The 27,770-nt window shown below is 32.0% G+C and overlaps 2 protein-coding genes across 7 annotated transcripts; both read left to right on the plus strand.

Moving 5' to 3' along the window:
* Positions 1–941: 941 nt before the first annotated feature.
* Positions 942–3,078, plus strand: LOC111696964 (copper homeostasis protein cutC homolog; the record flags this gene model as incomplete). The annotated part of the gene is given in 3 exon segments (XM_023466788.1): positions 942–1,009; positions 1,258–1,301; positions 1,700–3,078. Coding segments are annotated over 3 exon segments (197 nt in total), but the record flags the coding sequence as incomplete, so codon positions are not given.
* A 673-nt stretch (positions 3,079–3,751) lies between these two features.
* LOC111696963 (TBC1 domain family member 4) lies at positions 3,752–27,697 on the plus strand. 6 transcript variants are annotated; one of them, XM_023466782.1, is made up of 21 exons: positions 3,752–3,947; positions 4,922–4,978; positions 5,372–5,437; positions 9,278–9,323; positions 9,538–9,588; positions 17,598–17,700; positions 19,052–19,110; positions 19,660–19,774; positions 20,397–20,495; positions 20,974–21,025; positions 22,784–22,831; positions 23,096–23,156; positions 23,326–23,406; positions 23,625–23,665; positions 24,144–24,266; positions 24,345–24,410; positions 24,659–24,779; positions 25,764–25,844; positions 26,503–26,664; positions 26,828–26,913; positions 27,579–27,697. In XM_023466782.1, exons 1-21 carry the CDS (start codon positions 3,844–3,846, stop codon positions 27,658–27,660), a joined length of 1,704 nt encoding a protein of 567 aa, XP_023322550.1. In that variant the 5' UTR covers positions 3,752–3,843; the 3' UTR covers positions 27,661–27,697. The 6 variants fall into 6 exon arrangements, with proteins under 6 accessions (XP_023322550.1, XP_023322554.1, XP_023322552.1 ...); XM_023466786.1 differs by having other exon boundaries at positions 24,144–24,188; XM_023466784.1 differs by having other exon boundaries at positions 20,400–20,495.
* The last annotated feature ends 73 nt before the right edge of the window (positions 27,698–27,770 follow it).

Genomic DNA, 27,770 nt, shown 5'->3' on the forward strand with positions numbered 1-27,770 from the left:
TTAACATTGTAAATTATACAGTGATTCTGAGAACATTAACATTGTAAATTGTACAGTGATTGTTTGAACTTTGTATTAACATTGTAAATTGTACAGTGATTGTGAGAACATTAACATTGTAAATTATACAGTGATTCTGAGAACATTAACATTGTAAATTATACAGTGATTGTGAGAACTTTGTGATAACATTGCAATTTATACAGTGATTGTGAGAACTTTGCGTGTGCGGATTGGTTTTTAAAATTACATTTAATTATTTTTGCTGAAATTTTGATATTTTTGTGTGTAAGGACTATTGAAGAAAATAAATTCACAGTGAAGTTACCGAGCTTTTTGACGTTAAAAACGTTTAAATATTTTTTATTACTATTAAATTCTGACTGAGTTTATCTACCCCTCAAGCATATGCTCGATCTGTATAGATACTTTTTCAGGTTTCAACCATGGAAATAAATCCCTAACTATTCTTTTAATGTTTATTATTCTGTAGTAATTAGCTTTTTCTTGTATTCAATTGTGAAATTACAGTAGCAAAGTTAAAAATAGAAAAAGACGAAAAAGTATTTATATTTTCTTCCAATTAAAATTTATTCAGGGAAAAAAGTTTGCAATATGTTGCAATTTTTAAGTATTTTTCGCTTTATTATTGTGAATATATGACAAGGTTTTGAGAAAGCTTTAAATGGTAATACAAGATTTACTCGACATGAATTGAAACAATTGTTTGTTTTCAGTGAGATTTTTTTAAACCTCTACCTCCCTTTACGAACATTGGCTTATTTAATGATTTGGCAAATAAGTTGCAGAGAATCATAAAATTAAGGAAACAGACAGCACAGTTGATATTTGATATAAGGGTGCCCTAATATCTACGCGTAGTATATGATAAGATTGGATCGCAGACCTCAAACAGATTGATAACTAATTTGGGTTCGCAGAGGAGGTTTTAAAGCACACAAATGCTTTTGAGTTTCACGCTTCTGCTAGAGAAGATTTGCACTCACAGGTAAACCATGCCAGTCTATTTGTCCTTATACAAACTACGAAATTTTATTCTTGTGTATTTTTTATTATTTTTTTTAGTATTTTTGAAAAATTTAAAGGATCTGTTTTTCATTGTTTTTCGTTTTTTTACTTTTATCGCTACGATTGTGTTTAAGTTAAATTTTAACAATATTTTTTTTACTTTCATCGTTGCTTTTTTTTTTGGTTTTATTTGATATATATTTTTGTAATTTATTTTACTTTATTCAGATGGAGTACAGAAACAACAATTGTTCCATGGGATCAAACTCTAGGAAAACAACAGCAATTTTTTTGACATCCTGTTACCACATAGTTTGTTCGAAGCAAATTACATTGTACAAGGGCGTCAAACAAAAAGTCGTTTTAGTTTTTTAAACAATTTGGGACATTTATTCAACCATTATTTTAAACATCATACTTTTAAAAGTAAATTGAAGGAAGAGCGCCGTTCCAATAAAATTCAATAATCACGTCTCTCAAAATGTCATGTTTAGTGGGTATTTTAAAAATTTTGCTTTTAATTTCTTGAATTTTCCGGGTTTTGATCGTTTTCTTTTTACAACATGAACTTGATGTTAAATCTTGATACTTTTGATACTTTAGGGCAGCATTGGCTGTCGGGAAATCAAAGTTTTGTTTTTGTTTTCATGAATGCTTATTGTTTATATAGTGAGTATACGAGACAGATCAGCACTATTGAACGTGTGAGTAAGCTCTCCCTCATTTTCAAGAACGTCAAATTATCCACCTTCTAGACTCAAGCTATCCACCGTCTAGACTCAAGCTATCCACTGTCTAGACTCGAGCTATCCACCGTCTAGCTAGACTGAAGCTATCCACCGCCTAGACTTAAGCTATCCACCGTCTAGCTAGACTCAAGCTATCCACTGTCTAGGCTCAAGCTATTCACCCTATAGACTCAAGCCATCCACCGTATAGACTCAAACTATCCACCCTATAGACTCAATCTATCCAACTTCATGGTTTAGCTATCCACCTTCTAGGCTCAAGGTGTCCACCGTCTAGACTCAAGCTGTCCACGGTCTAGACTCAAGCTATCCACCCTAAAGACTCAAGCTATCCTCCATTTAGACCCAAGCTATCTACCTTCTAGGTTCAAGTTTTCCACCTGCTAGACTCTAGCTATCCCTCATGTTAAAGAACGTTCAAATATACATCTTTTAGGCTCGAGCTATCTTCCTTATAGACTCGAAATATCCACCTTTTAGACTCAGCTTTCCTCATTCTAGACTCGAGTTTTCACTCATACTCTATATCTTCAAGCAATCTACATTCTAGACTCGAGCTATCTACCCTCTATCTCTAGTTATCTAGCTACCATGTTCAGGGGTGGGGATAACAGAAATATTTAAAAATTTGAGGAATTTTGTTGGTGGTTTTTTTTAAAGAAATTCTATGCTACTTTAATAATGTTGGGTTTCTAATCTGGTTAATTGTAGTAGTATCATTTCATATTTCATGTTTTAATATATTTAACTCTCGTCATGTTAAATATTTTCTTGTACATAAAATTGTATTCTAATCTATAAAGTCAAAATGAATTACCATATCCTGCAGCACATTCTTTTTGAAATAGCAAAAGCCCATGATTTTAATTGAGTCTTATTTTAAAATCTGAAACTAAATTTCTTTTGCATGATAATTATTTACTATTTATAAACAACTACTATCAGACTTATTTAATTATATTTCCAGCGGATCAAAGGGATTGTATGCGTATTTACTGTCGTCTTCGATTCACAAAAGCGGTCATTAAATCTATATCTGGATATTTCATTTTTCTTCTCAATGTCTCATATTTTAGTTTTTAGGTAGAAAAGCGATGATATCTTACTCATTTTTAATAAACCTAAGGTTATTCGGGTACCGTTGTGAATCGGACATGCCTTTCAAAGGGTTGCTTGTAAATACGCCGATAGTACCTTTAATTTAATACTTCGTATCCTCTGTACCATGCTAAATTTGTCATTTCTATTAAAGAGATATTGTTTTTCTGGTTCTACAGCTTTGGCATTAAAAGTGTGATGTAACATTTGACCTTTAAACATTTGAGACCTTTTTCTTTTAACCAAGCTTCTGGGCAATTTTTATTGTATGCCCTCAAAAGTAACTCGATGTAAATTGTAAATACTTTTGACATTTATGATGATCATTGGTCAGCTATGAAACAGCTTCGTAACCTTTGCGTAAAATACTTTTATTTTTTACACAAATATATTTGGGACAAATTGTTTGTACAGTCAACGTTAACATTAATTTATTTTTCATTTAATTTAAATTTTTCTTCAGAGAAAAGCTAGTTTTTATATAACAATATACCAACAAACTAAGTCAAATTTTTATATTAAAATGAAATTTTTGGTTAATTCTAATATTAACCATGATGGATATTTTCTCTTGCTGAAAAAGTATAAATACAATCAAACTTTCTTCTGAACTCCAAGTAAACATGTAACTTGTTTGAAAATGTAAATCTGATAATATCTTTATTTTTATGCCTTTTTTGTAACTTGTGCAATGTTTTTTTTTCAGGTGAAATCTCAGTAATAGAAACCTTAACTTAATTTTCATTTGGTCTTTAATAGGTTAAAAAGAACGTCGTGGTTTTTAACGTAACATAAAAACGCAAATACAAGTTTATGTTTTAACAATCGGCAATTATCAAATATTTCCTAAAATAAAAATTTACACCCTATGGCTTAACGCCTGTAACTATGAAGACTGAAAAGTTATTTAATTTATAAATATGTATGACATGTTCTGTACTACAGTGATGTTTCAGAAACACCCTGTATGGGGGTGAGTGGTAGGTTTGCTGCGGCCTACTATGGGTGTACTCAGCTACCTCAAGGCTTTGGTCAGGTCGATCTGGCAAGCACTGTTGCTGAACTCCGTAGGCACGCTAAAATATCATTTTTCGAGATAAAATATATGTAGATTTTCTCTGGTGGTGCAATTTGAATAAGAATGTGTGAGTGTAATTTTAAAAATCCAAATTTGGGGGCATTTTTTTAAGAGACGGGGAAAAAAATAAAAAGAATCTGAGTTTATATCGAAAAATGTTATAGTATAATTTGAGTTTGCTCTAAGAGTGTAGGTTTTTATATAAAAAATTACTGTGGTAGCATATTTTTTTTATTTTCGAGAAAATTAGCTATTTTTGGAACTATTTAGACCCCTGTTAGGGACTTCTAGCCCTAGGGGGCAAACCTTTTTAAGCGGGGTCTGCCCCCCCCCTTAATCAGGCTACGGGGGGGGGGCCCATTAGTTGCGCGCCTGGATTAGGTACGACTATAGTCTATAGGTCATCGACCCGATTTTATATTGGTTCAGACATGTCATGGGGTTCCAGCATTTGCTCAATGAATAAACGAAAACGCAACAGTAAAATTTAACCCGGTAAATTTTAATCACAATCATATATATTTCCAGTTTAAAGATAACAATAATTTTATAATCTAAGGCTAGACTTAAATCACAATAATTATAATTCGATTTGCTGAGATATATTTAAAAATTGGTTTTTATCTCTTATTTTTATTAAATAAAACAATCAAAACCAAGCAAATTTGAAAACAATGGATTCAAATGGTACTTTTTTGTCAATACTTATTTCTCTTTGTGCCCCTAGAAGCGGAATACGATTAGAACGTTCGAAATTTAACTTAACTATAAAGATTTATCAAGTCGAACATGTTTGTAACAAATGTAATGTAAAAAATTAAATTTTCTGTTGTGTAATGATAATCAATTATCAATGTTTAATAAAGAATCGAATTATTGTTTTGTTTTCATAAACTCATTTCTGCAGACGATCGTTAAACTTGATTTCCTATTTCCACAACTACAATTTTTTATTTGATGCGTGTAGGGAAGAGCCTATAAGAACCAGTATTGAAATTACAAGCGGAAAACTAATTATCTACAGGTCAGAATAATTTCATAATTTATTTTATGGAATAGAGTATCAGAGTTTCTCAACCCCAAACTCAGTAAATTTAAGTTTACAAAGTTGACTGTCTTTATAATTCTTTTTGAAAATACGCCATTTGACGTAACAGTTAACTGCAAAGTGGTTTAATGGTAACTTATTTTTCATGCAAAAGGTCGCGAAATTGTGTTGTCGTTAGCGTTTTTTTCTAACCTATTCTAGTTAACGTTTAATACTTATGATAATGATCGCGAAAATAAAATTAACTAAGTCAACCAAATATTTTGGCCAAAATTCAACGAGGTTGTGAAATTCGTTTAATTTAGTAAAATAGTCGAAGAGGACTTTTTTTTAAAAAGTCGCAATTGTTATTAATTTGTTTCTGTTTAGGGAGGATGGTCTGGAGATATTCAAACATTCAGTTCATTACATCACAAGCATCAACACCGTCTCAAGGAATTTGATAAAAAAACATTCATAAATTTTATCTGTAAGTTACATAAAATTATACAAAGGATGACAATATAGGATTAATTAATGTTTTCATGATTTTAGATTTTTCCAACTTCTTCAGTTTTAGCATAATATCTTCTATATAAGAAAACAAGACACTCGCATATATTCCAAGGGATTGTTCAACTAAATATTATACTGACTGTTCAGCTTGAAATTCCAAGGGATTGTTCAACTGAATATTATACTGACTGTTCAGCTTGAAATTCCAAGGGATTGTTCAACTAAATATTATACTGACTGTTCAGCTTGAAATTCCAAGGGATTGTTCAACTAAATATTATACTGACTCAAATAGATTATCAAGTACAATAGGTGGCAACAGAGAAACGGAAAAATGATACATGACGTCACAAGTGTCAAATATAACGAGAAAAACGAAATTTCTCACTTTAGTTAACATGTTTTCTAAGTTTAAGTAAAAAGTGTAAAACAGAAAATAAAGAACACATAAAATTGCAATTATTTTACTGTAAGATAAACACTTTATTCTAAAATTTTCACTATCATTAATAATTTTCGCGGACGCAAAAACAGAAATGACACTTCTGACGTAAGAATACAGTTGTACAAATTCTATGTTGCCATCTATTGTGCTAGAATGTATTTGTACTGACTGTTCAGCTTGAATTTCCAAGAGATTTTTATTTCTTATGTTCTTTTTAGAATTGAAAGGGATTTTCAACTTAATATTAAATTTGTTATCAAACCGTTTAGAATCCTGACAAGTGGAGGAAAACAGACTGCTGAACAGGGGAAGGATATAATCAGGAACATATTTATTAATTTTTTAATAGTCACCACACATCCAAAATTTTAATTAAGAGAACTCGAGATAATTTTTAGTCCTAGGCGTCTTATTAACAGTACCCATCCATTGGTTCTCACATATCGGTATTTAGAGGGAGTGGCTGAGGGGTCGAGTGACTTATCGACTGAAACCCCCCGCCCCTGTATCCATGTTAAGCGATGTACCTCTGACAGGATAATGATATTGTTTGATCCAGGGATCTAATCAGCAAGTATGATAACAACCAGCTAATCATAGTTCCTGGAGGAGGACTCAATGAAACCAACCTAGGAAATTAAATTAGTTTTTATCATTTGATTTAAGTTACAGGGTTTCTCACAAAAGATGAGACTGAAACGACTACTCTAAACTCTTCAAATCTGACGATCCCAAGTTTAAATTAATTTAGCTGCCTTGAATGTGGTCTTTAAATGCACAGTGTTCCTAAAGGGGGGGGGGGGGAGAGGGTTAAAAAAAATGTCAATGAGTACGGACAAATGTTTCACGGAGAGCTTTGTTAGGTCTTCTCAGAACAGGTTGTATTTCCTTTTTTTCCCTTTATTCCCATTATTAGCTCTGCTGAATTAAATTAATAAAACCTTGTAATATAAACTCTAAAATAAAGTAACAAAATTCCCAAAAATTACACATAATGCAAGCATAATATTTTAGAACAAACTTTAATAGGAAGAAAATACTTAACTTTTTTTCGTGTCTTTTTCCATTATTTACTTTTTTATTGTAAATTCACTGTAGAAAACTGATTGCTAAATAATCCTAAACAATTAAAAATATTTTGGCATAATATCATAAGTTATGTACAGTATAAGAAAACAAAAAGATTATACATAATGAGCACTAACTATACAAATAGAAAATTTGTATATCTATCTGTGATGTAAAATATCAAGAGAAATCTTCTTCTCTATTTCCTTCATGATCAGATTCAAACACTAAGTACAATGTGGGGTAAAGCTATGTACAGTACCAATAAAATAAAAAAAAAATTTGTACACTGTTGGTACATTGTTTTCAGCCTAACACTCCTTGAAAATGTATTACATCTTATATTGTAGTGATATTGTAAATAAGCTTGATATGTTATATCTAAATTTAAAATGTGGTCATGAAGCTAATAGAGCCAAGGTTTGTAGTCCTTGTGAAATAAAAAATCTTGGACAAAGGTTTGCTAAAGCAGAAAATTTCAGTTTAATCTAGAATTGAAACCATCATCAAGCAGTTTATATCTGAAGAATTTGATGTAAACAGTTTTTTTCTAATGGATCTAAATATTTTTATTTCCGTTTCTAATAAAGTTGACAATTTGATTACATACTGTTCTACATTCATAGCATTTTTATACAATATTAACATTGCAAGTTGTACAGTGATTGTGAGAACATTAACATTGTAAATTATACAGTGATTGTTTGAACTTTGTATTAACATTGTAAATTGTACAGTGATTGTTTGAACTTTGTATTAACATTGCAAGTTGTACAGTGATTGTGAGAACATTAACATTGTAAATTATACAGTGATTCTGAGAACATTAACATTGTAAATTGTACAGTGATTGTGTGAACTTTGATGAGCATTTTTTTCAAATTTTTTTTTCCACTGGCAAAGTCGGGCCCTTCAGCCAGTATTTTTTATTTGTATAAGTTTTTTGTACTTTCCCTAGTTGGTTCTCTGCTGGTTAATTATTTCTATAATAAATCATTTAATTACCTTTAAAGGCAGAAACCCAATTTAAACTCTCAAAGTTACAATTAAAGATGTCAGGTCGAGTCATTATTGTCTCACCCTTCTTGGTTAACCCTTGATATTTTTTCAATTATATTTATTTTAATTGATCCCATGGTTTGGAGCTGAGGAATCAAATAGCAGATCAATTTTTTGTAAAATTTCCAAACTTGGATGGGTAGAATGTTGGTGGAGAACTAAAGCATAAAAATGGGCAAAGTTTGAATAAATAAAATTAACTAGTCAAGCTCAAATAAAAACTGTATTTTTTTTGTTAAGTTTTTGAAATTGTACACAAATAAAAAGTATCAAATCAGCCTAATGTAAGCATGATTTTAAATATGCTTTAAAGATAATTTAGCAGATTTGCAAAATTTGAGGTTTATGTTGAACAACTTTAATTAATTTACACAAATATTTATCTCTCAATAAACAATTTCTTGAATGTGGAGATTTGGGATGTTTTACTTCAATTCAAAGAAAATCTAGGACTACACTATCTCTGTGCAAAATTATTTTGCACAGACGTTTTTGTCAAATTGAGAAGTTTGCAAAATTTATAAATAGCAATTTACATCATAACTATACATCATACAATACTTACAACGACAACATAAGGATTCAGGAAGCTTTCCAATGTACTGGCTTCGTTTAAAAGCAGTGTTCGCGAAACATGAAAGGGAGTATTGACTTTCAGTTTTTTGACCGCTATTTGAAATTTAATGAAAATCAAATTTTAATGGAGGTTAATTTTTGAAATTTTTGATCTTCCATAAACCTTCCCTGGGGTGATATGAGGTCCCATACAAAATTTAGGCCCGATCGGTTTAGCCTTTATGACGTTTATCGGATAAAAACAAACAAACAGACACCCAGACAATTAAAGAATACGTATAGATAACAAGTGGCGTAATATCAGAAAATAAAAACCAAGACAAATATATTTCAAATCAACTATATCTTTCTTATTGATTGTCGTCTCAATAACTCAATCCATTCTTGAGACCATAAAAGGAATTATCTGAGTTTGCAACTTTTGAATTGATATTTTGGGTTAAACTAATGATTCCCATTTAAAAGTTCTTAGCTTACATAAAGTCGCAAATTTTACAATATTCTTTTTAATCCTTAAAATAGCTTACTGGAGACAGATCAACCTAATTAATTCTGAAGCTTTATTATATTCTTCAACTATGAAAAAATAAAAATATGTTATTTTAAGAAAATTTATCAACTTACTAACCTAGGGAGAAATCTTTACTGGCCTACATAACTAAATCTGTGACTGCTCTGGTAAGATATAATTACTACCACGTTTATTTGTGTCAGCAATGCTAATTGTAGAAGCCTAGAACATGATCTAGATTGGACCCCCCCCCTACTTAAATCCCTAAATTTAAATCCTCAATGTTCCACGGATATCGAGCTAAAGTCATGTGGCTTTAGCGCTCTCCCTACCAAAAGTTTTGGCTTGTTAAAACATTTTATTTTATCCTTTAATGTTTAGGGAGTGAAGGAGTACACACAGTATGTTTTCAGACTGGAGTGCTCGGAAAAGGTTGGTTTTGTTAAAGGGACTATCAAAGGAATTTCAAATGAGCCTCCATTTATAGAGTATGCTTGATACACACCAACACCTCTTAATCCGTTATCTGAGTAACAATGAGAATGATATCGTAGTTTTTTTAATTCTTTTATTTGTTGTTTCTGATTCATGGTTCTGCAAGTCGCTGCGTAAATGGAAGTTATAAATTATCCGAAAGAAAAGCATTAATATTTCCATCAGTTTGATTCAGAAAAGATAACTTAATTGTTTTTAGTCTTGTTTAATCCTGAATAGTCATGAGACGTCTTACTTTTTTCTTAAATTTTACTAGAAGGGGTTCATTTATTTCTCGTACAGTCCCAGTTCACCTTACATAGTCTGTAATTGTATGTACACTGTACACATAGTCTGTAATTGTATGTACACTGTACAGCTGCTCTAGGTGCTGAAAATTAGGCCCGGTATTTAAAATATCCGGCCCTCCATATTTTGATGAAATATGCAAAGAATGAGTGTACTCGAGATGAAACTTTGTTATAATAGAAATGATCAGAGTTGAATTTAGAAAATTATTGTTTAAAAATTACAATGATGTTGTGTAGAATGCCGGAAACAAATATTCAAAGTGCATTGCTGCTGCATTGTTTTTTTTTTTACGTAATAGGCCAGTTGCTTAAATTCAAGCTTTCTAGACACTTTGGCTCCAGGCATATAGAGGTAGGGAGGGAGGGGGGATTAATTATATTCTATAATAGAAGAAATGTAGAAAGATAACCAAATGTGAAAACCTTTGTTTTCTCAAGAGATTAATTTCCGCTAGTGTGTTGTTTTCTTAATCAAGTTAAACTTTATACAGTCTTGTAGAACCTAAACTTCACACCGTCTTGGAGAACCTAAACTTTATACTGTCTTGGAGAACCTAAGCTTTATACTGTCTTGGAGAACCTAAGCTTTATACCGTCTTGGAGAACCTAAACTTTATACCGTCTTGGAGAACCTAAACTTCAGACGGTCTTGGAGAACCTAAACTTTATATGTCTTGGAGAACCTAAACTTCACACCGTGTCTTGGAGAACCTAAACTTTATACTGTATTGGATAACCTAAACTTTAATCCGTCTTGGAGAACCTAGCTTTATACCGTCCTGTCCTGGAGAACCTAAACTTTAAACCGTCTTTGAGAACCTAAACTTTATACCGTCCTGGAGAACCTAAACTTTATTGATCAAATTTTAATCCAGTTTGGGTTAGATTTTGACTATTCCTTTTTTTTAAATTTAGTTTTTGGCTAATAGGTCTGTATGTATTAATGGGGGGGGGGGGAAGTTGATATAAGGATAAATGAATAAAACTATTATACAAGTTTAAATATTTTAAGAGAGAGTATTCTTAAGAACATTTTTGGCTAATATTATAGATTTAGGCCTGATGGTTACAGAAACTTGCTGAAAATATTTTTTGCTTGTGTTTTTTTAGTGCAGATAGGATAATAATAATTAGAATAAAAATCAGTTTATAATATGATAAGTTGATTAGATTATTAAAATATTTCAAGAACTGTGAAATCTAATATTTGCTTATGTAAGTGACCTTATATTTCAATATATATAAAACAAACATTTATTTAACAACCTGTTAAATCAATAATCTTAGATATAAACGATTCCAATACTTCAATATTATTTTTATATTTGATGGATGATTGTTTTGAAATTAAATAAAGTCAAATATAAACAACGTTTTTCTGTACAATGCACTTTCCAAGCCCAAGAATGTGTTTGAATTCTTTTTCCTGTTTTAACCGGATATAATTTGTAGAATGTAGATCTAAGTTAATTGTGTAAGTGCAACAGCTTGAGATCATATATTGTCCCTGTTTGATGTAATTTTTGTGTAAATCTTGAGAAAGTCCAAGTTAAATGCGTGACTGTTTTGAAAGCAGTTTCCATGCAGTCTACTGGGTGCAGTGCACATGTGGGGTTCTGATTACCAGATTTAAAGCTTACTCTAGTCCTAGTTCTTAACATTTGTAATACGCTTTCTTTATCGGCTTATTCGATCCGAATCCAGGCAACTATAAATTAAAGTATTGAAATAGTAAATCATTTATTTAGTCATTTACATATTATTTATAGGAAGGCAAAGGGTTTAGAAAATATTTGGACGGACGAAACTTACCTCAAACTTAAATTTCCAAAAGTATATCTTTGCAAATTGATCGAGAGTTAAATAATAATAAAAACGTTGATATTTCATACTCTGACAATTTGATCTACGAGAGTTAAAAGTTTGAAGTCTACGACCTATATATTAAAGAGAATCATCATTACCTTAAACTAGGAATCAGACCTGAAAGTAGGCATTCAACTTTCACAGGGAATCAGACTTAAACAAGGAATTAGACTTAAAGTAGGAATCAGACTTAAACGAGGAATTAGACTTAAAGTAGGAATCATACTTAAACGAGGAATCATACTTAAACGAGGAATCATGCTTATACTAGGAATCAGATGTGAATTAGGAATCAGACTTATTAGTATTACTAGAAATCAGAATCAAACTAGGAATCATACAAAACTAGGAGTCAGACTTAAACTAGGAATCAGACTTAAACTGGGAATCGGACTTAAACTAGAAATTTGACTTGAACAAGGTATCAGACTTGGTCTAGGAATTAGACCTAAACTATGAATTAGACTTGAACTAGAAATCAAGCTTAAAAAAGGAATCAGCCTTAAAATAGGAATCAGACTTTAACTAGGAATCAGACTTGAACTAGGAATCAGACTTAAACTAGGAATCAGACTGAAACTAGGAATCAGACTTGAGCTAGGAATCAGACTTTAACTAGGAATCAGACTTGAACAAGGAATTAGACTTGAACCAGGAATCAGACTTAAACTAGGAATCAGACTTAAACTAGGAATCAGACTGAAACTAGGAATCAGACTTAAAAAGGAATCAGACTTAAAAAGGAATCAGACTTGAACTTGGAATCAGACTTGAACTATGAATCAAACTTAAACTAGGAAGTCAGAAACTAGGAGTAAGACTTAAACTGGGAATCAGACTTAATCTGGGAAGCAGACTTGAACCAGAAATCAGACTTGAACTATGAATCAGAATTAAACTGGGAATCAGACTTAAACCTGGAGTTAGACTTAAACTGTGAATCAGACTTAATCTGGGAATCAGACTTAATCTGGGAAGCAGACTTGAACTAGGAATGTGAATTAAACTAGGAATCAGACCTGAACGTAGGAATTAGACTTAAACTAGGAATTAGACTTAAACAAGGAATCAGACTTAAACTAGGAATCAGACTTAAACTAGGAATCAGACTTTAACTAGGAATCAGACTTAAACTAGAAATCAGACTTTAACTAGGAATCAGACCTGAACGTAGGAATTAGACTTAAACTAGGAATGAGATTTAAACTAGGAATTAAACTTAAATAGAAATGATACTTAAACTAGGAATCAAATTTTAAATAGGAATGAGACTTAAACTAGAAATCAGATTTAAACTAGGAATTAAACTTGAACATGGAATTAAACTTAAATAGAAATGATACTTAAACTAGGAATCAGATTTTAAATAGAAATGAGACTTAAACTAGGAATCAGATTTTAAATGGGAATTAGATTTTTAATAGGGGTAGAATAAATACAATATAAATGGCAGTAGTGGACCTGCAATATTTTGGTTGACTGGATAAGGATCCGCATCCCCTTAAATGTTATAATACAAAGGGGCAAAATATCTACCAAAACCTGCTAAATAGTTTTTTCTCAATGCACAAATCTTATGAGAGATTATTAAAAATGATTTATCAAGTGTCAGGATAAAAAAGAGTAAAAAAGAAGAGAAAGAGTTTTGTTTGTTCAAAAACACAATTAATCTTCAAGAAATGTTCAGTTCGTGTCCTTATTCGGATCTATTTTTTTACGGCGGATTCAGGTGTCAGATCCTAATCAAAATGGTCCTAAGCACTAAAAATAAAAATCTAGATTTCAGATTTCACCTTGCAAAAAATGCTAAAATTTCAGAAGTAATTTGTCTGAAATTTCTACTACCTCCTCTGATTTAATGTAAATAAAGCCCATAATGATATCATTTATTGAATGACTTTAATATATTCGTCAATTAGATAATAGGTTTCGTATTTCAATTAATCCAACATTCTTATACAATACATTCCTCAGGTCTAGAAATATGCATTTTATATATTTACATAGTATATATATGTATACATTGATTAATGATTGGGACCAATTCTTTGCGAAGCCTTTTTTTTGTTCCCAGGGTTGGGTTATTGCCTGTAAAGAGAATTTGAGAAAAATTGCCCGTGGAATTTCGAACAATAAAAATCAATTTATAAAAATAAAAACATTTCGATTTTTGAAGAAGAAAAAATCGAATTTTTTGTATCCTTTGTTATCATCCCATATAGCTAACATATATACATACAACTATTTATATGCGAGCGAAGAGCTTTATTATAAAAATATACGCGGAGAAAATATTACTAAAAAGGGTGTCAAGAAATATTTAAGAAATCCCTAATTGTTAACTATATTTTCATTGTACTTGTTAATTTGTTTTCAGATTATATTGACTGGATAAACCAGAAACTGGTGATTACACCATTAACTATCCTAATCTACCCATTTACAAAATGGAAGTTGAGAGTTGGAAGGATTTTCAGACAGCATCTAGCCTGGATCCTGGAATTGAAAGAATTATCAAGGGATAAGATGAGAAAATAGAAATCTAATCAAACAAGATTGCTTCAGATTTATACTTCATCTTGGCTGTAATACAGTTTTTATTGATTTGAAAGTTCATTAAATGTTAAATGTTCTTGGCAATACTGACAAATCCTTGGGTTTGATCAAAAAAAAGGATCGTCTTGTCAACAATAAAAGTTCTTTTAAACAAAATAGTAAAGTCAAAACAATAATTATATGATATTGAGGTGTAGGACGTTAGCTATATTTTACACAGAAAGAAATGCTAATCATAACACTGTACACAAGGTCACATGTTTTATTTAAAATTTCAAAATATTATGATACGATTTTTGTTCTTTCCTGTTTGAATTTGAAAGGAAATATTATTTAAAGTGTGAGGCCAAATTCATTAGCTCTGAGTTAGTTTGCTCACGCTCCTTTAGGAAATAAAGGAGCGAGGAGGAGAAATAATATTATGTAATATTTAATTCCATTAGTTAACAGATATCTTTGTTTATCTTGAAAAAAAGAAATTCTATCAATTCTCTACCTTTTCTCTGCTGCACAAAATTTAATTCGCTATTCAATTTCCTGATAGAACAAGAATAAATACCCCAATCTTTTTTGTTATGGTTATCGCTGTGAATCAGACATTAAGTTTTTAATTTAATGTTACTTAAATTGTCTATACTTTAAAATTTGATGGTAAACTTTTAGTGTTTTTATTATACATATTATATTTATGCTTATTTTTCATCTGATAACCTGGTATACAGGAGAAAGTAAGCCCTGAAGAATATTACAGAATCAGAGCAAAATCTGTCTCTAAGAAAAATATGATAGACCGAAACTCAGTCCCTCCACAGGAACTGTACTACTCTAATCACAAAGTTTGCATTACCCTTCTCCCTCCCCACTTCTTGGTGAATGCTAACCGGCTTATTTATGCCAATTATGATTCTAAGAAATATTAGTTAAAAAGAAGGTACTCGTTATTTTTCAAGGGCTTTGACTATGATTAAGGATGTGAAATGAATATCCATCTGAAAACAGGTTGTAAAAGTTATGCTGATTCATTTTGTATTATTCGAAATATTTATTCCGGTAATTTTAATCTTGAAAGAATATTCCCCCCCCCCCCTCCTGCGTTACAAATTAAAGTTATTTATTTTTTTCAGCTCCTTGATTTTGTTTACACTGTGTACTGACAGGTCAGGGAAAGATCAAGCAGTTTTTCTCACCTTAGAAGTCCAAAATTTCAGCCTAAAAACCAGAACAGGGTAAAAGTGTGTTTTAATTGGATTTTTTCTGTCTGAAGGGATTTAGTGATAAAAACATCTTCCTTGCGAAACAGGGCAAGTTTTAACAATGTTCAGGGCTACCTACTAATGCTTTAATTAACAGTGTTATGCTAATTAAAATAACATTTTATGAATTATTATTTTAATTTATGAATTCACGCATGTCAATGCTTAAAGAGCACAGACATTTTTCACATGTATTTTGTTAAGTCCTTACTACAAAATTCTGAAACAACGGGAGGTGGATGTGGGAAAAATAGAGTGCTACTTTTGAAATCTAATCCCTGAAAGGAATTTTTTTACTCCATTCTTAAAATTAAGGGAGCCCAAATCTGCCTCCCCTCCTTAAGTGCGCTCCAAAGTTTTCCAGGGGTGGTAGTGTCCCCATAATTTTACAGGGGGAACGTCCCCCTTCAGAAGTAGCCAGTGCATGCCACATATGTATTTAATTCTTGAGGATAAATCGAATAATTTGCATGTTAAAAATGTATTATTTCTGGCTCATTGATTTGTGTTGCTCTTATTCTGCACTGTTTTCTTAATGTAAAGTAATCAATTTTGTGTATGTAGTTTTTTACTCTTTACTTGTTCTCTTTTCAACTTTCAAACTTATATCGTGTTGTTTTTAATTTGCTCAGAGCTGAAAACTTTAGAATGGTGGATATCAAAATCAATGATTGATCTCCTATTTTTCTTAATCTCCAGATTAATTAACCGATCAGGATTGAGGATATCACAATCAATTCAGCTCAGATTAATTAACCGATCGGGATTAAGGATATCCCATTCTAAAGTTTTCAGCTCAGTTTGATTTGCGTTTTTTACACCTTGTCTTCTGCAACTATATTTACTTTGCTTATTATCAACACGCACATAAAGTCCGTTCTTGTTAAAACTGATTCTTAAAACATTTTTCGAACACTAGAAGACTAATGAGGCCATTATGAAATTGTCACTTATGTGAACTTACCCAATTTTCATTATCAAATAGTCACTTTTATGTTGTTGTCAAATTGTCATTTCCATATTGTTGATACCAAATTGTCACTTCTGTGAAAATACTAAATTGTCATCACCTAAAATTGTCGTTACCAAATTGTCATCATCAAAAATTTTCATTAACAAATTGTCATTACCAAATTGACATTACCAAAAATCCAAAAATATAAAACTTTAACATATTATTGTTTTTTCTTCTTCAGTTTGCTTTGTACATAATAAACTTTGTACATAGTGTTGTTTTTATTCTTTACAGTTTGTGTTTTGTTTTTTAACTCATTATATTTGTTTATTGTGTTTTCATTCTGTACTTACTAACTTTGTACATAAAGGTTTATTTTATTTTTTGAAATGTTTTGTTAAAATATAACATCGTACTTAACATAGCATAAAAATCTAAAATAAAATTGCATAAAGTTTAATTAAGTTTTTAATTAAGTTTTGTAAATAATTGCTGATCCTAACTAAATAATTATCAGGAACTCAAATGACAACTGTGATATATATCAATTTCTTAATTTAATTCTGCACCAAGGCTGAAAATCTGGAATTATTGGGAATGAATAATATTAGTCTGAATTCTTAACTGTACTATGATAATAATTATTATTATTATAATTATTATTAATTTAATTAATTTATTATTAAAAATCTTGCTATGTATTCATATATCCTTCATTGTACACTCCAAATCTTAGAGATAATTATTTGCCTGGGTAAAAACTGCTTAATTTCAATTATGGGTATTTTATAAGAGTGACTTGCGCATTTATGCTTCAGAGACAATGTTTAAAATTACAAAGTTCAGAACTTTTTAGATAGAATAACGCTCGAGGTTTCTTCCTTGTTACTACTAAGAAAGAGGTGTAAGAACACTTTTGTGACTCAAAAATGGTATTTTTAAAGTGTAGGGTTCTTTACGTCCTCAGCGCCTTAAGTAGCTATTTGTCTATATTAATTAAAGAATAAACAAATTTGTATGTTTAAGGTTTCCGAGTTGTTTACTGCAGTTAGAGATGAAAAGAAATCAACTGTTCCCCAAATCTTGAATAAAAGTTTACATAATGTCTCCGGATCTACAAGCCTATGTGGTAATTTTAGATTTTGAATAATATACTATTTGTCTTTTCCTATATTTATATAAATATTGAATAAAGTAACTTGATAGATTGAAGTTTTACCGATTTTCCTGTTCAAACTAGTCAAATCTATCATTATTGTTTTAAAGAGATCTTTCAACTTGGAACACTATATGGCATATATATTTCAAGAATTATATGCGGGGGGGGGGGTGATTTTGATGCTATGGGGAAAAAATAAAAATTGGACACAAAAGGCAAGTTTCACAATCCTTTTTGATGCTTTTTCCCCATAAAAATCCTGTATTTTTACAAACTCTTTACAAAAATGTGAGTGGAAGAAAAGATTTTCAAACGAGGGCGGGGAATGATTTTTCAAGAAAATATAGACTTTTGTGAACAAAACAAAAAATGTTTTAAATTTTTGATCAAACATTTTTAAAGACTTACAAAAGTTTATTTATCTAATAAGCTCAAGCAGCTATTACAAGGATGCGCAAGCCATAGCGGCAATATTATGTGAAGCAGAACCTTTTTATTTGTCATTGTAGAATATATTTCCATCTCATAATTCTGCTAAAAACATATTTAAACTTCATTCCTTAATTATTCTCAGAAGGCTGTGTATCTTGGGCAGAGAAAATATTTGTGTTTAATAGTTTTTTTTAATAACTCTCATCGTGGTTATAACAGTAGAGATTTTATTCTCACTAACCTCAATTCATTACTCATCAATGATCACTCACTGCTTTTATAATATTTTTTTCGGAGATTCTTCCCCGAATATTGCAAGTTTTTCAGGAAATTCTCTTAACAATCTGTTTTCTTACTCAAGAGATTATCCCCCTATTCTTTAAACTTTTTCAAGTGATTCTCTCTCTAAATTATTCAGCATTTTCAGGAGATTTTCCCCTTAATCTGTGTTCTCTTTCTAGAGGTTCTCCCCATAACCTTTTCACTTTTTCAGGAGATTCTCTCCATAATCTGTCAACTTTTTTAGGAGATTCTCCCCATAATCTGTCAACTTTTTTAGGAGATTCTCCCCATAATCTTTCAACCTTTTCAGGAGATTTTCCCCCTAATCTTTCAACTTTTTTAGGAGATTCTCTCCATAATCTGTCAACTTTTTTAGGAGATTTTCCTCATAATCTTTCAACCTTTTCAGGAGATTCTCCCCATAATCTGTCAACTTTTTTAGGAGATTCTCTCCATAATCTGTCAACTTTTTTAGGAGATTCTCCCCATAATCTGTCAACTTTTTTAGGAGATTCTCCCCATAATCTGTCAACTTTTTTAGGAGATTCTCTCCATAATCTGTCAACTTTTTTAGGAGATTCTCCCCGTAACCTTTCCACTATTTTAGGAGATTCTCCCCCTAATCTGTCAACTTTTTACGAAGTGCTGTTCTTAGGGAAGATTAAGGTAAATCGAGCTTTTAATTACTTCCGTTGATTAGACCCATTAATAAATGCATAGCATATTGTACAGTGTACACTGATGTGCATTTTCCAATGCGTAGTAGTGAAATCAAAACCAGAACCCAAGTGGGAACAAAATCAATTGTCTTATATTTGATTATACTTGTTAACCCGTTATAGGCAGGGTGACCCACAAAAGAAAAAAACGCAAAAAAAGTTCTAAAACTTTTAAAATCCCGTGATCTGATGGTTAGATACAAAAAAGGCTAAATAAATCCTCCGAAGTTACATTCATTGTCGGTAACCCTGAACAAGAAAAAAGAGTTTAAAAAAGCAATTTGGCTACAGATCTTAAAACTTTTTTATTAGAAGTTTTTTATGAAGTATCATTTAAAATAATTTTCTGTGGATTTTTAACAAGATAGAACGCAAAGGTATTCATATCTTTAGGTTTGAATAAAGTTTGAAAGTTTTTAAAGCTAAAATCTGATTTCAATAAAATTCACAACCCAAGAAACAACACGACATATAAATAACTTATATTCCGTTGAAGGTAAGTCATAGGCGCGCTCCTCCAACCTTTATTGATGAAGCAGTTAAAAAAATCAGCAATAAGACTAGGAAACAAGATTCTCAGGATACAAACCTAGAACAGGAAAATATTCCAGGTTTCATTATTATTGTTATTATTATTTTAATTATTATTATTGATATCATCAATCATATTTTATCTATTATTATCATCATCTTATTGTTATTGTTATCGTCAATTTCAGCAATTATTGTAATTGGTAATCTCGCAATTATTCGGATGACCGTTGCAATGATGAAACTTATGATCCTTAAAAAGTCATTCATTAACAAACTCGATAAAGTAGTTTATTATTATTATTATTATTGTCATTAATTCATAATCACCATCAACATCATTATCATATTCAATGGTATTTTCATTATATATTATCACTGGCTTGAGCACGCAGCGTTGCCCATTCCTTGGGTTACCCCTAGTTACTCCCTCCGTTTACCCGCGCTTGGTCGTAAATTACGATTTTAACTATTTTTCCCTATAAAAATGGACCCACTCGACTTAGAATCTTGTATCTAATCCAAAAACATTTTCGTGGTTTTCCCGAGTCCCCCAATCAAAATTTGAGGCAAATCTGTCCACGGGTTCCTGAGTTATGATCGGACAAACAAACAAACAGACAAACAGAGATTACAACTTTATATATATATAGATAGATTATTGTTGATGTTATCATTTTTGTTATTGTTTTTACTCTCTAGTAGAATCAGCTGCTCATCCATTATCTAAAAATCTGCCCGCCAGACCCTCTCTCTGTGATGTAATCCAAGCTGTGACTCCTAAACCTGAGGAAAAACCAGGCAGAACATGAGATATTAGACTACATCCAACTTTACAAAATATAACAAATCTTTGTTCTCTTACAACACCGAAATATAATATTATTTTGGACATTCTATAATCTATATGGTCCGATTTTTAAAGTTGTCCCCAAAAGTCTTAGAAATTCATCAGATTTTCATAGATTAAAGACTAAAGGGTTGCTTTTGTCACATTATTTTGTTGACTCTGACAAGATTCCTTTTTTGATTTTTCTATTTTTAGATCTTCTATCTTTTTTTCAACACTTTTGTTTACTAAAATTAAAATGAACTTTATTAGAAAAAAAATATAAAAATGGCCAATTTTTGTTGGTCTCCATGAAAACAAAAAAAGCTTGATTATTTATTTTTAAAAAACGTCTAAATAAGGACGTCCGGCACAAAATTTTTGTGTAATATGACCTTTTTAATTTTGGCATCATCTATTGGTTGTTTTACTGATGTTTCATCTGTGCAGAGGAACAACCGAGTAAAATTATGCTTATGCAGATTGGAAGAAACGATATCAGGTAGCATAAAAGGAGTGGAGGGGAGGGGGGGGGGGCAAGAGTAGACTCCTTTAAACTGGGAAGTCTCCTTAACCCAACGAGGTTATAGTGTATAGAGTGATGATGTACGCCAATCCTTTACTAATTGTATCGGCATGAACTATACCCAGAGCGTACTGCATATTTGATTATTTTAAGGAGGTTCTGGCCCAACGTATAGTATATCATTATTAGAAAACAGTTGTAAGTGTACAGTACAGCTCACTGAGCATACATGTACAGAAATATCATCCCCCCTGCCTTAACCACATTTGAGTGTTTGCTGCTGGTTGTGTCAAGATATAGATGTCAGTGGGGGAGGGGGGAGGATTTCTGTGCTGTGACGTATTAGGACTTCCTACACTGCCAAGAGAAGTTCAGACCTTTCTTCACAATCTTTATCATTGTTTTGATTAAACCTGAACCCAGCAAACAGTGAAATATGTACACAATCTGTCCCCCACCCCCTTACATCTATTACACCTTGGGGTGGGTTACATCAGATGCCAATTAATAAATCTTCAGACTTCAACTGTTCACCAGATAGAACAGGAATTTTCTAGAATAAACCCTTGATTTAAGTGAGAAAAGTAGAACTGTTTTTATAATCCAGTTTTTTTCCACCAAAATTAGTTTTTTCCCCCTCAAAATATAATTTTTATGTATTATAAAATTAAATTTAAAGAGATGGGGTGGGGAGGGGGGGTTTAGGACGAGGAACTCATTTTCAAGATGTGAAGGATTGCTAAGAAGTAGTAATTGACCAATTTAAAAAAGGATGAGTTTTTTTTTAATTGCTTTTTTGAGGAGTAACATTTTTCAGTTGCTATGTCCACTAGATCCATCTAAGCATAGATAGACATGAGGCGAAGCTGAAATATGTTGATATTGCAGAAAGATATGATTTGCATTTACCGAACATTGCCTGTTCATGCCTCTAAAGCATGTTCAATTTAAATTGCTTATAATGCAACTTTTGACCGACAAATTCTACAAACTTGTTTATCTGAAGTCCATAATTAATCAAACAAATATCTCAATGTTGTGCAGACTGAAGAAGGTACATTGTCGGCAAAACAAATTCATATTATAAACAGTGCTTAGGATCCAATTTAATTTTAATGCAGATCCGGATCCAGGTCATTTCTTTAAAGTTAACTGAATTTTTTCAACAAAAAAAATATTTTTCAATTTTTAGTTTAATGAAATGAGGAAATTTTTATTAAAAGTTTTTTTTGCCGCATATTTTTGCGGATCCGATCCGGATCCAGTAAGCAGGGGCGGATACAAGGGGGGTCGGGGGGACATTCGCCACCCCTGACAGTCATTAATTTTGACTCTTTTTGAGTCTTTTAAGTCAAAAAATTTTTTCGCCTTTAGCGCGATTTTTTGTTCCTAATTATGAATTTTTTTGTTCCTAAAAAATCTTGCCCCCCCCCCTCACTTAAATCCTGTATCCGCCCCTGCCAGGAAGCCAAAATCTTGCCGATCCGGATCCGGATCCTAAGCACTATATAAAAATTTAGAACTTATTATTAGTTTTGATGGCGGCTTGACCATAATTTTCACGAAATAATGGTTGATAAGTTAGCATTTTATTCATATAGGGTCTTTCAATGGATCAAAATATTCTTTATGTTTTTGTGAGTTTAACGGGACAAAATGTAAAGTTTGTTTACTTTGCAAGATTTTGTATTTGCTTAAGGTTGTTTTTCATAGTTTCTATTGTTTATGTTTTAGATTAATATCCCCAGATACTAAACAGGTTCTGGTACACAAAACTTTCAGGTAATATCAGGAAAGTGGGGACCACAAACAACTTTTTTTTGATGCAATTACATTAAATGCGCAAAACACGAACTTACTGGAAAATAAGCGATAGTAATGTATATTTGATAACAATTAAACCAGGGGCGTCCACAGCAAAACACTTATGTGTAGGGGTGGAATAATAAAATACATGTTATCTTTATAACTTTTCTTGCAACGGAGCATCTATCTGTTATTTTTCTAACAAACTACAACAGTGTATTATATTTATTGTATATTTAGAGAGATTTCCCACTGCAGTTGCGGACAAGAATATAATCTGAACTTTGGTTTCATTTGCAAGGTACGAACTTAATTGGAAGGCTTGATATCAATTTACTGATATGAAGTTACAAATAACAATGAGAAGAATCATACATAATGATTATCAATCTAATTTATTATTTAGCAAGAATAAATATTTTTTTAGAAAAGTTTTTAACAAAAATAATTTTCAATTGTACACTGAACAGGAAGAGAGAGGGGAAAGTGCAGGATATGTAGGATACATATTCCAATGTGACAGCACAAATGTTGTCGAGGATATTATGCAGGAATTCAATATTTTAAAACTCCATACTTTTAACAATTTTATATTTAGTCAGAAAATTTCTTCATAAACAAAACATTGTTTTTCCTGCCGTATTTTTAGCAATAAACAATTTAATATACAAACATATAATTATGCGGATATGTTTTAAATCGTGGATTGACAAATCAAAATTTATTTATTTATTTATTTTTTGAAATATTGAAAAAAATAATGGTCAAGGGTCTTAAATCAGCGTTCTATACTGCCCATGAAACAGCCAGGCATGTATCTTTAATTTTATCATAAGCTTTTTTAAAGCAAAAATCAGATGTACAAAACCTGTTGTGTCATTCCTTATTAACAAATAAATATCATCTGCAAGAAAATAATGCCAGTATTTATAAATATATACGATTTAAGTTTCATTTCAAATGCATGGTTTATAAAATGAGATTGAAAAAGAAATAAACAAGGTGACCAATGCTTAATGTAAAGAAAATGTGGTTTAAATTCTTTAAATCGTCTCTATAGTCGCGTTTTTTATTGGCAACCCTGTACATTTACAATACATATATGTATTTATGAATATATATGAATCTTAATTTGTAATTGTAATTTGTAATTGGAACAGCAATGTCCTATGATCTGGTTTGATCAGCTCTGTAATGTATTATTGTATAGGAAGGAAAGGATGGAACAGCAATGTCCTAGCTGTCCTATGATCTGGTTTGATCAGCTCTGTAATGTATTATTGTATAGGAAGGAAAGGATGGAACAACAATGTCCTAGCTGTCCTATGATCTGGTTTAATCAGCTCTGTAATATATTATTGTATAGGAAGGAAAGGATGGAACAGCAATGTCCTAGCTGTCCTATGATCTGGTTTAATCAGCTCTGTAATATATTATTGTATAGGAAGGAAAGGATGGAACAACAATGTCCTAGCTGTCCTATGATCTGGTTTAACCAGCTATGTAATGAGCTTGAAGGTCTACCTGCAAACAAAGCTCAGTCGGCATTACTCAGGTAGAAAACAAGATTGCTGACATTTTTTGATTCAATACATTCCAAATGTGACTAAAATAAGCTTTACAAGAGATTAGAAGTTAATTTCATAAGATCGGGATGTAAACGCAAACAAGGATTGGAAATAATTTTAAACCTGAGATTGAGAATGAAATTCGAGCTTTGTTTGTGAAGGACATTTTAACTAAGATACTGTAGGAAACAACTGGACTAAACATAAACATGAATTCTGAGCGCATTATGCTTAGGAAGGTTGAGAGCTTGGGAGAAGTAGGATCCGGGATACTAGCAAAGATGGAGGGAGCGGAAACTACAGATATAGATGAACAGAATCAAATACTCATGATGCTTCTTAAAGCTAATTGCGAGGTATCTAAGCTTTAGTCAATAAATATCTGACAATCAGGAGTACTGCCGGCTATCTAAACATGTAATTTTTATATTGAGTTCATATTGAAAAGTCAAAGTCAATTAACGTTTGAGTAAATGAAATAATTTTAAAACGATAACGTTAAATTTTTAAATATTATATCGTTCCTTTGACAAGAAGATCGACCCTCTTACTACGCTGGATTGTTCTATTTGCAATCTGTGTGCATCCTGAATTTCCTATGCGTCAAACTTATGCATTTTACCCATGCGTCCTACCGTATGACAGTTTGCAATTATAAATAAATTTTATTTTAACTCGCAGAAAAAATATTGCTTTACTGTTTAATTTAGCCCTCAGATTGGTTAGGTTACCTAAGGTCATCAATCCTTGATAATGATGCTTGAAGGGGAGGCGAGGATGGTTTATACACACCTGTGTTACTACGAATGTACGAACGAATGGACATGCATGGCACAGCGATCTAAACAGTCATGGAAATTATGCATCTACTTTTTAGTCCATGCCGACATTAAAGCCTAACTTTGCCAGGACTTTGCCACAAAATCTAATTTTCTAGTTCCTATATCTTAACCTGGAAACCTTTGATATTTCAAACTTAGATCACTTGATCTAATACACTTCATAGTTATAGAGGATGTGGCAAAGACTTAAATCCTTTGGCGCCATATCCTTAAAGATTTTATTGTGCACTTTTTATCTCACAGTGATAAAAATAGTTAAAGACTTTCAATTTAGAATTCTCATGAAACCTATATAACTTTAAAAGTTTTATCAAGAAACATTTTAAGCCATGAATAAACGCAACTTTTATAAAACTCAATGTCATCTTAACAACTTTTTCCTTCATTATTTTACAAAATTATTTAAAATTCATTTGATATTTTTAGTAGAAAAGAAAATTGCATCAGTAAAAATCAAATGCTGCTTTTCTTGTTCAATTATCTATATAAACTTTTTAGGTTAAGCAGGGAGTACATGAACATATACCTGGGAGTATATTCAGTATATCCAGAGAGAGGACTCCACCCCCTCAACCCCAGGTAGTACATGGAGTACATGAAAATTTACCTGGGAGTATATTCAGTATATCCAGGGAGAGAACTCCACCCCCTCAACCCCAGGTAGTACAGGGAGTACATGAACATATACCTGGGAGTATATTCAGTATACCTATGGAGAGGACTCCACCTCCTCAACTCCAGGTAGTACAGGGAAAACATGAACATATACCTGGGAGTATATTCAGTATATCCAGGGAGAGGACTCCACCCCCTCAACCCCAGGTAGTACATGGAGTACATGAACATATACCGGGGAGTATATTCAGTATACCTATGGAGAGGACTCCACCCCCTCAACTCCAGGTAGTACAGGAAGTATGGGTAGAGTACAGTACTCAACAGGTAGTATGGAGTAAAAGGGATACAGGTAGAACATATAATATATTCCTGGGACTTAGGAGTATATGCATAATACACTATGCAGTGAATCTTGAAGATGACTCTACCCCCTAAACTCCAGGAAGTACAGGGAGTACGGAAGTATACGCATAAATGAGGGAGGAGGCATATCAGTTTATTCAGGGAGATAATTCCACTCCTTCAGCGCTAGGGATTACAAGGGAGTACATGATAACAGTAGTACAGAGAGTTCACAAATATATTCCCATGCAATTAAAATAAAACTGTTTTAATTTAGGAAAGCGTGTTGGCGGAAGCTGCAAAGAAAGCTAAACGGTCTCTAGCGGACAGTTTTAACATTATCCGGCGCAGAGCATCCGTTGATGTCTCTGGAGAATCCAGCGCAGTCCCGAATATCAGCGTGGAGCGTCCAACTCCGGTTAAAGCTACACCAAGCAAGGTCATCAACAACATGTGTATTTCTTACTTAATTATTTTTTAATTAGCAGATTATTCTCACTCATGAAAACTTTTTGTTGTGCGCAAAAGTAATTTTTTGACTTATCAGCAGAAATCAAATCAAATGAACAATAAAAAAGAGTTATTACGTTTCCGATTTTCAGGCAGCGCATCCTTTCTCAGTAACCTTAGCAGAAAGAATGCTCCGTGATAAATCGATGTCCCCAGACCTCTCCCATCTACCCCCCAGGTTGGTCTATCCCACCTCTCACCTACATCTTTGGTTGTACAATCAGATTGCCCCCCCCAACTCCCTCTTCTTTATTATTTTTATAAAAGTATAAACAAAGATCTGTGTTTATTATTTACTCATGCTTTTATCCTCATCATATATTACAATTACTCCGGTATATTACTTGTTGCTGTCAGAATAAACAATACAAGTTATAAACATATATTCTGTGCATTCACATATTGTCAATTTGGAGACAGGTTTGGTTTACAAAACCAGAGATTTCAATGAACTGTAGATATCATTTAAACTAATGTCCGATTCACACCCACTACCCTTTAAACCTTTGTTTGAACTAAGAAGAATGAGATATCCTTATTAAAATTTGATTATTTTCAACTGTGGTTATTTAGTAAAATGACTTAAACATTGAGATATGATACAATCGAAGAAATTGCTATAATTTAACTCTTTATATAAAAATTACGTTATTGATATTCATGTAAAGGTTTCAGGGCACTGTTGCAAACGCAAATGCCACGCTTTTTTTGGAGGGTCACTTGAAATTACGCCCCCCCCCTGCAGCCCCTCGTCCCCTGATAAACCATTTATTAATGTTTGCTCTAGGTCCCACTCCTGCACCCCTCCAACCCTGATAAACCATATATTCATGTTTGCTCTAGGTCCCCCCTGCAGCCCCTCACCCCTGATAAGCACGTAGCATTTCAATGTGAACTTCCAAACTCAGGTATATGTTTAGTGTGAGAATTCATGTAATAAACATTTACTACATACATCAGTTTGTTGTCTGGGATTAGGTTGGGACTAGGGTCCACTAGGAAATTAATGCAACTTTGAATCGTTATTTATTTGAT

The sequence above is a fragment of the Eurytemora carolleeae genome, unplaced genomic scaffold (assembly GCF_000591075.1).
Source record: "Eurytemora carolleeae unplaced genomic scaffold, Eaff_2.0 scaffold35, whole genome shotgun sequence".
NCBI lineage: Eukaryota > Metazoa > Arthropoda > Copepoda > Calanoida > Temoridae > Eurytemora > Eurytemora carolleeae.

Bases quoted from the DNA above. Each gene is read 5' to 3' on its own strand.
- LOC111696963 (XM_023466782.1), top strand. From the start codon at position 3,844: ATGGGGGTGAGTGGTAGGTTTGCTGCGGCCTACTATGGGTGTACTCAG. The intron at 9,324-9,537 runs GTAAGATATAAT...TTTAATGTTTAG, and splicing joins CTAAATCTGTGACTGCTCTG to GGAGTGAAGGAGTACACACA. The intron at 26,665-26,827 runs GTCATCAACAAC...TCCGATTTTCAG, and splicing joins TTAAAGCTACACCAAGCAAG to GCAGCGCATCCTTTCTCAGT.